The sequence below is a fragment of the Oryzias melastigma genome, linkage group LG8, assembly GCF_002922805.2.
Source record: "Oryzias melastigma strain HK-1 linkage group LG8, ASM292280v2, whole genome shotgun sequence".
Lineage (NCBI taxonomy): Eukaryota > Metazoa > Chordata > Actinopteri > Beloniformes > Adrianichthyidae > Oryzias > Oryzias melastigma.
The window spans coordinates 3,731,761-3,743,859 of NC_050519.1; the positions used below are offsets into that span (position 1 = coordinate 3,731,761).

Genomic DNA, 12,099 nt, shown 5'->3' on the forward strand with positions numbered 1-12,099 from the left:
AGCAGACAGTCTAAAATAACACAATTAATATTGAAAAACAAAAATAACTAACAGATTCCCCTTAGCTAGAAAAACTTGATTCGATTTAGCCATTTGTTTACCATAAATTCTGTGATGTTTATAGTTTTAAAAATGTACACAAAACAGGATCCGAGCGATAATAACATAATCACACAGCGACAAAAACATGAAGAAGAAGCTTATAGTCCGTTAAAACGTCTACAATTACTATGTTAATGAGAGAAACCAGCTAGATTTACAGTCAAAACTAGCTTAGCATTTGAGCTAGCTGAAAAACATTAGCCAATCGTCCACTATTTTGTCCTTTACCACACCGCACGCTAAACGATTCAACTCACAAAGGGGAACGAAAACACATTAACGAACCTTTGTCGCTGTCGCTTGCTTTTCTCTTGCGTCCACTGAACTTTTTTGCAGATTTTTTGAACAAAAATGTACAAGACTGCGCTTTTGGTTCCTCTGATTCCGCCATCTCACCGGCAGTGTTCAAGGATCAGTTAGAGTGAGAGCGCCCCCTGGTGTTCAGGAGGACGAATGGGATAAAATTATTCAGAGCGCAAGTGGTCATTTAGTGGTGTTTGTTTTGGTTTTACTCTGTAAAAAAAAATCAATTTTAATATTTTTTAAGGGGAAAAATATGATTAAATTATCCAAAAGAAGAACAATAAAATCCTTATATTTACGCATCAAAACCTAAAGCCTTCACATTATTAGTTGTGTTGTGGCATTTAAATAAATACGCTGTAAGGAAAAATGTATTTTGAAAAATGAATGCATAATATACTATACTTTTAGCTAATCTATCAATGTGCTGCTATTTAGAGTCGGCTTTTTACAACGTGGTGCAAAAGTTATCTAGTATCAACATTATTTTTGAATCAGTTAACTATGAAGAAAACTGACATTACAAATTTACCAAAAAAAAAAAACATAAAAAATTGACACTTATTTACATTTTGCTTTATTAAATCAATGATTTTAGTAAGATTGGGAGCTTAAGTGGTTTTTGAGTTTGTGCAATTTTTTCTGCCAATTTAACAAATAAATATTTTTAACAAAATAAATAAGAATACTTTCTTAAAAATACTGATTCAAGAAATGTGCTCCACAGCATATTTAACGCTTAATAAAAATATGTAAATTTCAACGTATTTAGCTGCATTTCCGGTTCCTGATTTCGCCTGAAAAAGATAGTTAAATTGTCGTATGGTTTAATTATATGTAATTTTATGTCATTGTCTCTAGGTTGTATGACTAGTTTCATATTTGCCAAATAAAACCTGCTTTATGGTAGTTTTATTCTAGTTTATGAGTCTTTGTGGTTTTGCTCTGAAATTCCAAACCGGAAGTACCTGCCGTGATCGCGTCCGGCTTGTTGCCGCTCATTTTGTCCTGGTCCTGTCCTTCTGTTGCATCCGCCGCAGCATCCGCGGCTCCCCGCAGAGGATAGCGAGCGCTCGGAGGACGCAGGGCCCGCGAAGGGAGCGGTCCTGGCCTGGGCGCGGATCCCGAGGAGGCCGCGGGCCCGCCGTTGGATGGAGTCCGGGTGCGTTCAGACAGCAATGGCTATGGGTTTGACATCCAAGAAGGCGTCTAACCGGAGCGTGGCGGTGGAGCGGAAAAACCTCATCACGGTGTGCAGGTACACATCACGACCTCGACGGCCTCTCTGTGTGCAGGTGTCTGAATGCTCACTTTCATTATTTTTGACCATTTGGAGAGTTTAATGTCTGATGTAATAAAAATAAAAAAATATTGCAAAAATAATTATATAAATAAGGTGATAAAGAGGAGACAGGTGTTCTTTCACCTTCACATTCACCCCCCAAAATTGAATAAAAAATTCCCTATTTGTGAGTAATGTTTAACACTAAATTTTGCAGCTGATTTTTCCATTATTTTATATTAAATTATATATTATGTGCTCCCCTTAGTTTCCCTCCGTGAGCTGATTATGTCAACATAAGCTGCAGAAAATTCCCATCCTCCATCACGGATGAGACGGACACTGGGGGCCGCTTCCCCGTCCTTCCATAAATCACCTCAAACACCAGGCGTTTAGCATCTGAGCTGAGAGGACACCCGCTTAGAATATGCGTGTGGGGATAGGCCCCAGCAACCGAGGAGGGGGAAAAAAAAAAGGTTGTCCAGACGTTGAGGAAGGCACACAGTTTTTATTCCTCTCTGTGGAAGGTCCTGTCTTTTCATTGACTCTTACAAGGAGGTAACACACACAGGTGAGCACGGCGGCAAAAAAATACAAAATAATAATAATAACGTGACAGTGAAGTTAGAGCACAATCTGAGGTTAGCCGGGACACCAAACTCACTTTATCCTGAGACACATTTTAATGACAAACAAACCAGACGAGACAGAAATAAATCTCAATCAGCTTTCCATCAGTAGTGCTCACAACAGGTTTTTTTTTAGGATTAGCGTTTTTTATGAATGCTCCTCACTTCTGACCTCCTCCAAGTTGATCCAGTGGGATCAGAGTCGATTCAAGTAGTCGCAGGCTGATCTTTCAGTCTTAATTAGGAGCGATCCTGAGTTTCTAGCTGGACGTTGAAGCAGGAATGATGGTGGTTCAGGATCCAGGCTTTGACTCGCTGACCCACACACAGAGGTTGAGTTTTTGTGCAGGAGCAAAATGTTATTAGTGCTCGATTAGTACTCTCTAGTGTGTGTGTGTGAAACATTCTTGTTAAATTATCAAAAAAACTAAAGTTCAACATTTTCAATTCTTGACTTTTCTTGCTTTATTACACAAAATGGGATGTTTCTGATCCAGATTGGAGTTAAATTTGTTATTTTTTCATGGTTTTTATCACAATCTATGCTTCAAAAATGGAAGAAGGAAGCATGTTTCTGCATCAGGGCACTTTAAGAAAGATATTTTCTGCCCAAAAATGAAACAAATAAAAGCATCAGAGAATAAGAGATAGCTGCAATCTCCTACAACCAAGTGAAACTGAAAAGAAAATCTCTTTTTGAAGCACAGACAGCATCTGAAAAGGGATTTTGAGACTGTCCACGGTGACAGCTGTGTCATGGTGATCTACTGGAGCTATGTACCGTTGCCCCTAGCAACACGTTTTCTTTTTTAATGTGGCGTTTCTGAGGCCTCCTGCGGCGAATTTCAATTCCAGCTTCAGCCTGAGCAGATCAGGCGTTGTTGGGCGGTCAAACCGAATTCCTCCGGACTGGTTTTGGATTCGAATGCTCAGAATTGGGGGTGGGGGGGTAAGGGGTCCATGCGGCGGCCGTAAACCTGCAGGAGGGGTTGCTGTGGATGCGAGGAACCTGAGAAAGAATAGATGAGATGAGTGAGATTCAGCTGGAAGCTGCTGGCGGAGGTTTATTTTGGGGTGTGGCTCCAGCAGAGAAGATGTTCTGGGTTGCTTCTTGTTTGTGATCATTTAGTCCAACTTTCTGCTTTGAAACAATAAAACATTTTTGCATTCTTGATGAAACTTTCTCTCCTTTAAGCCCTTTTTGACCCTCTCACACTCCCGTCCTTGCTGCCCAACGTACATCTCCTGCCCTCCACACTTCCGCCGACCATGAATCACTTTTCTCAAGACATTAGAAGAAGTTTGAGCCCCAAAGCATACTTTTTAATTACATAATTCATCAAATAATTTCTTGTTTTGAGTTTGTTAGCCAGTCCAGAGCAGGACAGGACGTCTCCCTCCGACAGCTGCACAAAGATGTGAAGAGTTCGTCATCTGATCCTGCCGGTTATGCCAAGACTGAGGACGAAAACAAGACGGGAGAGAAAGAGAAGGAAGTGTTTATTATATGCGAGTCAGGAGATAAAAACGAGAGAAGCTGCAGCTCAAACGTGGAGTTACAGTAAGAAAGGGCGAGCCGGGGAGAACAAGAACGCCATTAAAGAGCGGCGAGTGGGTTTGGCCTAAATCCAGGCTGAGTGAGAGGGGGCACAAAAGAAGCTTGTCAGGAAGCCGTCCAGTTGTTTTCAGTGTCGGACCGTACCAAGAACACGTTGCTGCTGCACTCCAAAACTGTTTAGCATGTGAGGCGCACAAACGATTCCCCTTCGGGTCAAAGGCTCGTTTCCCGCTCATCTTTCCTCAAAGATGCTGAAGCTTTCGGCAGTTTAGACGTTATTACATCAACAGGGGGAGGAATTTATTATTCTGGTCCAGATCCACAACCAAAACTACCTAAAGAAAACAAATAAACAAAGCTCGTGTACTAAGACTACCAACTCCAAACTAAAATAACAAAACTAAGTAATGAAGACAAAAAAAGGAAAAAGAAAAAAAATAAAATAGCAATTTTTGAAAGTAAGGATGACTTCATAAGCATTTATTTAATTTAGATGAGATAAATTAATAAATTGATGCACATAGATGATAAACTATGTAGGTTTTTACATCCATATTGACCTGAAGACGTCTTGTTTGCTCGACTCTACCTCCAGAATGAACAGATTTTAAATGGAAAGTAAAATTTTTTATCTTTTTTATTATCTTATGGTTAGATGATCCTGTTTGGTACAGAGCATCTTTTATTTTGAAAATGAGTTATTTGAGCTTCTGTCAAACATAAAAAAATCACATTTTGAGTTATTTTTATATTGTGTCGAAAGAAGACATATTATTAACAAAAAATTAGGTCATGAATGCAAATTTCTTAAAGGCTAAATTAAGACTCTAAGCAGAAAATGAGCTCAAATGGGTCTTTTACTGATAAAAGTTGCCGACTTCTGGTCTAATAGAATCAAAAACAGGTGAAACTGCTAAATCCTTGCTTCTTTTTATGCTCAAACTCCTGAACAGTCTATAGCTTGCAGAATTGAACCCCTAAGGTAGATTCCACTGACCTGTTTCCTCGATAAACCCGCCATGACCAGACAAAGTCAAAGCTCCGAGCGTAAGTTCAATCCCTGTGCAGATGCTGTGCTGGTGTCCCAAAGTTTGCTGCGATGCCGCTGCCCTCGGCTCACATTCTGCCCCAGCGACCCCGTCTCCCCTAGAGCGTCTTGCGTTTGGGGAAGAAGGCCTTCCGAAAGGAGGTGGTGGTGGTGCCTCTGCTGAAGCTGGCGCTGCCCAGGGAGATCTTGGTCTTCCTGCCGGTGATAGTGGAGGAGCCCAGCGATGTGGTGCTCCGGCCCCGGCTGATGGAGGAGTTCCCCATGGCCAGCTTGGTCTTGCCCCTCTTTATGGTGGTGTTGCCCAGGGTTAAGGCCGTCTTCCCCTCGGTGAAGCTGGTGTTGCCCATTGGGGAGCAGCTCGTCGTCCTGACCCAGGTTTGGCGGCGGGGTTCGGGACTCACTCGGCGCGAGGCATCGCACGCTCATGCAGCTCCGGTGGTAGTAGTAACATGCGACGCGGAATGCCGAGCACGAATAGCGCGACCCTCAGATCACATAATGCCTCCGTTGAGCCGCTCTACGTGGGCCGTGGAAGGCCACATACCACCCGTGTGTGGCGTGAATGGACAGAGGCAACCGTAGGTGGCTGCAGCCTATCGGGGAGGACGGGGGACAGTGGGGCGATTGTCCCGCCGCCACGACGACACCAGACGTTTGAAGGACACATTGTTGTGAGGAGGACAGTCTGTAGTGACATCACTGCCCTCTGAGCCATTGTTCCCTATAGCCTGTGATCGCATGTGTGCAGCTGCATATGGAAACAGAGCTGCTCCGTACAGCAGGGGTGTCAAACTCAATCGCACTGGGGGCAAAAATCCAAAACACACCTGAGGTCGTAGGCTGAACAGGATAAACATTTATTGAACACTAAAACTATATTTTTAGAACTTTAAAAAAACGTAACTTTTTAATATAAGTATGAACTAGTATTGTTTACGATAATGCTAGTGTGAATGCTGTAAGCTGAATTTGGCTGCTGAAGATGCTAGTGCTGATAGCTGAAAATGTTAGCGCTGATAGCCAGCTAAAATAATAGCTAAATGCCAAATCAGCCTAAAATAAATAATAATAAAAAAACTAGTTTAGCCAAAACAGCTAGCATGTTGCTAAAAAAATAGCTAAACTTCAAAATAGCATAAAAACTGCAAAGTATCCTAAATTAGCCAAAACAGCTACTGTGTAAGAATTAGCCTAACTCCAAAACAGCCTAGAAAACTTTTTTAAAAAGCCTAAATTAGGAAAAACAACTAGCATGTAGCTGAAATATTAGCTAGACTCCAAAACAGCCTAAAAAAGCCAGAAAAAAGACTAAATTAGCCAAAATAGCTAGCATGTAGCTGAAAAATGAGCTAAACTATAAAACATTATAAAAACTACAAAAAATAAATTAAAATTAAAAAAATAAATTAGCCAAAACAGCTAGCATGTAGCTGAAAAATTAGCTTAACTAAAAAACAGTATAAAAACTACAAAAAAGAAAATAAAAAATTAGCCAAAACAGCTAGCGCATAGCTGAAATATTAGCTAAACTTAAAAACAGCCTAAAATAACTACAAAAAAACTTAAATTAGCCAAAACAGCTAGCATGTAAATATTAGCCTAACTCCAAAATAGCCTAAAACCTTTTTTAAAAATCCTAAATTAGCCAGCACAGCTAGCATGTAGCTGAAATATTAGCTAAACTCCAAAATAGCCTAAAAAATCTAAGTAAATGCAAAAATAGTCAAAAAACTAACAGAATGCCAATTTTTAAATCTATAACTTTTTAGCATAATTATGAAAAATAAAAAGGCAGAAATATTATTCTAGATTAAATCAACTTAAACTTTAAATAACTTTCTAAATTTTACTCTCCATAAAATATATATTTAGTCAAAATTATACAAGTTAGAAATAAAGTGATCTGAAGGGCCGGATCCGGCCCCCGGGCCTTGACTTTGACACATGTGCCATACAGGGAGGCATCCTTCCATTCTTTGTCAAAAGTTTATTTGCAAGCAAAGCAGCGTTTAAGTTTAACTTTATAAGCGTTGTTACATTTTTTTTTTCTGTCGATTATACAGGGAAGTTCTCGGCATGCTGGGAACTCCTACATCTGAAGCCACACAGTAGAGCAGTGTTGAGGAGAACCACGCACGCTCCCGTCTGCACATACATCACACATGTTCACACACTTCCCCTCCCAGAGCGCTCCTCTCCGCCGAGCTCTCACCCCATTTAGTTTTCATTCTACTGACCTTCTAAAACCACACAGATACATCCACAGCAGTCTGAGCGTGTGCAGGATTCACGTGTGAAAGTTCCAGTAGACGTTGCTGTGGGTTTCCGTGCCCCTGACCAGGGTGGTCTTGACCACAGACACGGACTTGGTCCCGAACGTGAAGGTCAGAGTGACGAGAGAGCTGGTGGTCTCCCCGCGCGTCACCGAGGTTTTGCCGACGGCTATGCTGATTTTGCCCAAAGTCACTGTAGTTCTGCTCCAGCAGATGGAGGATTTCCCCCAGGAGATGATGTACTTAGTCCTCAGGAGGGAAACTCTGCCTTTGGTGAAGGCGGTCCTGCTTGAGGAGAAGGAAGTCTTCCACTCCTTGTTAGAGTCTTTTTTGGCGCTGGCTGCCTTCGCCCTGGCTTCAGGTGTCCTTTCCATCTAGGTGTTTCTGCGTTTGCCCGTCAAGGCTTTCCGGAAGGAGGTGGTCGTGGTTCCCCGGCTGAAGCTGGCCCGCCCCAGAGCCACCGTGGTTTTCTGCCTCTGGATGGTGGAGTCTCCCATGGAGGTAGTGGTCACTCCCCTGAAGATGGAGGAGTTTCCTAAGGAGACGGTCGTCTTTCCTCTGGCTATGGAGGTGCTTCCCACCGCCACGGCAGTCTTGCCTTCTGTGATGCTGGTGTTCCCCATGGAGGCGCAGACGGTCGGCTCCAGCCGGTGCCCTAAAGCCAGCTCCGGGTGTGCATAGTCCCTCTGTGAAGGTCAAAGAGCCAAACCCTAAATACAGCAGCACGTATAGACGAGGGGGCGGGAATTGTTTGATCATTCAGTGATGCTGTCGGTCCCTCAGAGAGATGAGATCCAAACGCACAAACACTGGAAACACAGGAGGCTAATTGTGTGGGTTTCATGATAACAATGCTGGGGCGCTAAAGGGGGGCTTTGTGCAGTACACAAGACAATCGGGGTGACCTCAGTGTGATGATATGGCACGGTTCCCAAAGGCAGAAAACAGGCCTGCTCCCGCTGTTGTTCACATACAGTTGTGCGTTTGTACAGTACAGTACAAAGTTGCATACGTTAAAGGACGTCTTTTATTCAAAGTTGACACAATTCTCTGAAGTTCAACAGGAGTGAAGCCCAATTTGTAACCAAAGCCACGCCCAAATTCACTCACTACTATGAAGTTAGATGTGTTGCTAAAAAGTTTAAGAGATTTGTGTCTGTAGAAAGATTTTGTTCTTGCTGTCTGTAGCGTGACGTTTCCTCACACACAGCGTTTTCACGGATGGACATTTTTTTCCTATACTTAAGAAACTATTTTACAGACGCTCAAATTTCTTCTTAAAATCACAAAACTTTTTTACAGACACAAATTATTTTTTACAATCACAAAACTTTTTTTTACAGACACACAATCCATGTGTTACTACAAGTGCTAAACTTTTTTACTCACAAATTTCTTTTTTACAGTTATGCAACTTTTTTTATAGACACATAATAGTGTTATTAAAAGTGCTAAACTTTTTTAAAGACACACACAATTTTATTTTAACAGTTACAAAACTTTTTTAGAAACATTTTTTCTACAAGTTTTTACAGTTTTTATAGATACGCAAATCTCTTATTATGAGTGCAACACTTTTTTCAGATGCACGCAATTTATTTTTACAGTTACAAAACTGTTTTTACAGACACACAATGTGTGTCTTACTACTAGTGCAAACTTTTTGACACACAAATTTATTTTTACAGTCAGGAAAAACATTTATAGACAGACAACTTTTTCTTTACAAATACAAACTTTTTTTACACACACAAATTTCTTTTTACAGCTACAAAACTTTTTTTACAGACAATTTTTCTTCAAGTACAAAACTTTACAGATGGACAATAGTTTAGTAACAAATCTAATTCCATACCAACACTACTTCCTAACCTCCAAAAGACAGTATGGTAACTAAGGCCGGATCTAGTCAGGGGCAAGGTGGGGCAATGCCCCCCCAAATTTCAGGACTGCCCCCCCAAACGTGATGCCATGCAAACAAGAAAAACAGAGCGCTCTCTGCTCTCTCGGGCTCCCATCATAGACTGTAAAAATAATGGACTGAGCGAGCAATGAGGCCCCCCATTGGAAATGCATTACTTCCTCTCCTCGCGAAAGTAGGCCGCCGCTTTCACCGTCAATTCCTGAAACGGATACCGCCATTCGCAACCAATCTTCAGCGATTGGTCTGAGTCATAGCTGAGTCATGGAATCTACAGGAAGTACTGTCGCCAATCTGGAGTGAGTTTATTGCAACCGTCTGCATCTTTCCACGCCTTTACCACGAGACCGCGGATGTAAACAGCTTCAATAACGCCGGCTCGGGAGAATTGTACAAGTCATTGCTGAAGCCTTTGAGGGAGAACCATCCCAACATTTGATTCTGTCAGCGGTCCTTTGGGATTTACTTATTTATTTATTTATTTATTCCTTTTTGTAGAGATAAAAGGAGCATTTGGGTGACGCCGTGCCCGAACTGCGCGTGTCCCACTCTCGCGCTCGCCGCAGCGTTACTTCACATGCGCGTCCAGGTTACAGTCTGATCAGATCCACGTGAGAAGCGCGTTCAGCGGTATTTAAAATAAATAACCATCCTAACAAGTGAACAGCTGGATCTGTTTAAAAATACGACCAGGTCCTTTCAAGTTTGTCTCGCGCTCCTCAGACGGCTGCGTCTAATTCAGGCTGAAGCTAAGTTCGGCGAAGATGAAACTTTGGTTGGTGATTTTATGGAGGAGCTGTACCATTCCGTATGATATGCAACTTATAATTTATAAGCTACAATCAAAACAGTGAAAAAAAGAAAACCGAACGTTAAACAAACAAAAAAGTCCAAAGCACATAACCTCAGAGTGAAATCTATTTCTACAGAGTAAATCCTCATCTAAAAATGTCGACAGCATGCTCCTCTTGTTGTTTCAAACTGCTGCATCGGTACATTCCATTGAGGAAAACAACAGTAGGACAATGATTGGTACATTGTTGAATTGTAAAGTAGGTGTTAAAAGGTCTTCACGGACCCATTGATGAAGTCTGCTCCCATTGGCTACCCGTCATCTGTCAATCAAACCCCCCAGACGGTCGACGTCAGACCCACAAACGCTTATTGAGCCATCTGATTGGTCAATTTAGAACTCTAATAACTTGTGATAATGGAAAATAATCTTTTTAAAAAATAGGATTAGTAAAAAGAAGTTAAGCAGAAAGCAGCAGAGGAAGAATGATTATTCTGACATATAAAATGACTGAGAAATAACTGTCTGTTTCTCAATGTAAGTCAATGGGACTTTGGCCTTTTTGCAACCCAGTGGTACTTCCTATATGGAACACGGAAGGAGGGGGGCTTGCTCTGTCCAGTTCTTATATACAGTCTATGGGTTCTCTGCTGCAGAGCTGGGCAGAACTGTTTAGAAGTTTTTATCTGCCGTTTGTCGCTGAAATGGCTCGATTACCCAAAATCTGAACTCTTTCTTGTCTTCATCTGTTGCTCTCTTTGTTGTAATGTGGAGGAAAAAGCGAGAAACGAGTTGACAAAGCGCAGGTTTCTGGTTGCTAAAGCTAGCGCTGTTTGTAGCAGCTAAGCTAACAGTACCGCAGCATTAGCTGTGTTTGAGATGACTCGTCTGTGACGACTCGGTGAGAGCAGGCGGCTGCAGGCGGGAAAGGCCCCTGAGAGGAAGTTGGGGTTGTCTTTCATATTGCATTGAATTTTAATTTGCCTCACCTCCTTAGGATAAACTTTAATATTATGTTGTTTATAATATATTTCATTAAAACATTTGTCCGTGGACAACAGACATAAAATAGCTGGTGGGTTAATTTAATGTCCACTGTCCTGGATAAATAAATAAAATTGAAATTCTTGTTAATTTTTAAAGGCAACAATAACACATATTATTTGAAATCTTCATTTTTACATCAGTGATTTACTACTATGTAGCCTATTACTAAAACACAAACTCATATCTATAAAGATATGGTTGTTTAATAGTTAAAATAGTTTAGTATTTATAAACTAATCTTAAATAAAGTGACAAAATACACATAATAAATAATAAAAATACAAAAAAATAATAATAAATGTCTAAGCAGAACATTAAAAGAAGTAAATAAAAAGCAACAAGAAATACATAAATATATATTTTCAGACAAAAAATAAACCAAATATAAACTATTGCAAATGAATAAAAATGACTCAAAGTAATAAACAAATAAATAAGATGTCCAAAAAGAGACGGATAAGCAAACAGACTTCTGATCCGGATGTCAGCTGGACGAGGAAGTGAAGATCTTCATGGACAGAACTTCCTCCAAAATCCTGATTCTTTCTCCTTCCAGTTCACCAAAGACTCTTTTAGCTAATTCTCCAATGTTTATTGACTGTGATCAATACATTCAATCATTGGTTTCTCAGAGTTCTTGATAAAATAATCAAAGCTAACATCAAAATGCTCTTTCATTGATTTACAATCCTTTCCAACTGCGGTCAAATGAGCCGCCGTTCACATTTCCGTGGTCACATCAAGAAGCTCCGTGGAGTCTGGTGGAGATTTTCCAGCGTTCTCAGTCCTGCTACCGTAAGTATTGGATGAAACTCACACCAAAAATCCAGTGATGCTGATTTGACCACAGAAATGTGAACGGCGGCTCATTTGACTGCAGTCAATGTGAAGATACCATCTTCTCTTCTCCAGAACCTGAACTAGACACTAGGAACAGATGAGGGTTTAGTGCATGTGCAGCAGAGCTGTTGATGGAAAGAAGATCATTCATTCAGACAGAGTCTGTCTGTGATTGATTTAAAAGGAGAAATCCTCGGAAATGTAAAAACAAAATCATTTCTTATTACATTTGTTCTCTTTCAGAAGAAAAATGACACACAGACATGTTAAAAACTCTAAAACAGGTTTTTTATCGGATTGGGG

General features: G+C 40.9%; 3 protein-coding genes across 9 annotated transcripts in view; 1 reads left to right on the top strand and 2 right to left on the bottom strand.

The window, feature by feature from the left end:
- The window catches only part of rnf113a (ring finger protein 113A), a 4,194-nt gene extending 3,658 nt beyond the window's left edge, over positions 1-536 (bottom strand). The window contains exon 1 of the mRNA XM_024272778.2: positions 388-536. Within this exon, the coding sequence (XP_024128546.1) occupies positions 388-493 (106 nt within the window). The 5' untranslated portion in view covers positions 494-536. The remainder of the gene's footprint in view (positions 1-387) is intronic.
- Positions 537-1,387: 851 nt separating this feature from the next.
- The window catches only part of rundc3aa (RUN domain containing 3Aa), a 21,606-nt gene continuing 10,894 nt past the window's right edge, over positions 1,388-12,099 (top strand). For 3 of the 4 annotated variants that reach the window (XR_002919313.2, XM_024272774.2, XM_024272775.2), the window contains exon 1: positions 1,388-1,663. Coding sequence is in view for 3 of the 4 variants with exons in the window: in XM_024272774.2 (XP_024128542.1) it covers positions 1,557-1,663 (107 nt within the window). In the remaining variant the exon portion in view is untranslated. The remainder of the gene's footprint in view (positions 1,664-12,099) is intronic. The other variant, XM_024272773.2, reaches the window with a different exon arrangement.
- On the bottom strand, positions 2,176-7,366 carry zwi (zwilling). 4 transcript variants are annotated; one of them, XR_004948302.1, is made up of 2 exons: positions 7,160-7,366; positions 2,176-3,325 (listed from the first exon to the last, which is right to left on the bottom strand). XR_004948302.1 is itself a non-coding variant. In XM_036213144.1 (2 exons), the coding sequence occupies exon 1, from the start codon at positions 5,267-5,269 to the stop codon at positions 5,021-5,023; it is 249 nt and encodes an 82-aa protein (XP_036069037.1). In that variant the 5' UTR covers positions 5,270-5,718; the 3' UTR covers positions 2,176-3,325; positions 4,872-5,020. The 4 variants fall into 4 exon arrangements, 1 of the variants encoding a protein (XP_036069037.1); XR_002919314.2 differs by having other exon boundaries at positions 2,176-3,774; XR_004948301.1 differs by lacking the exon at positions 7,160-7,366 and adding an exon at positions 4,872-5,024 and having other exon boundaries at positions 2,176-3,774.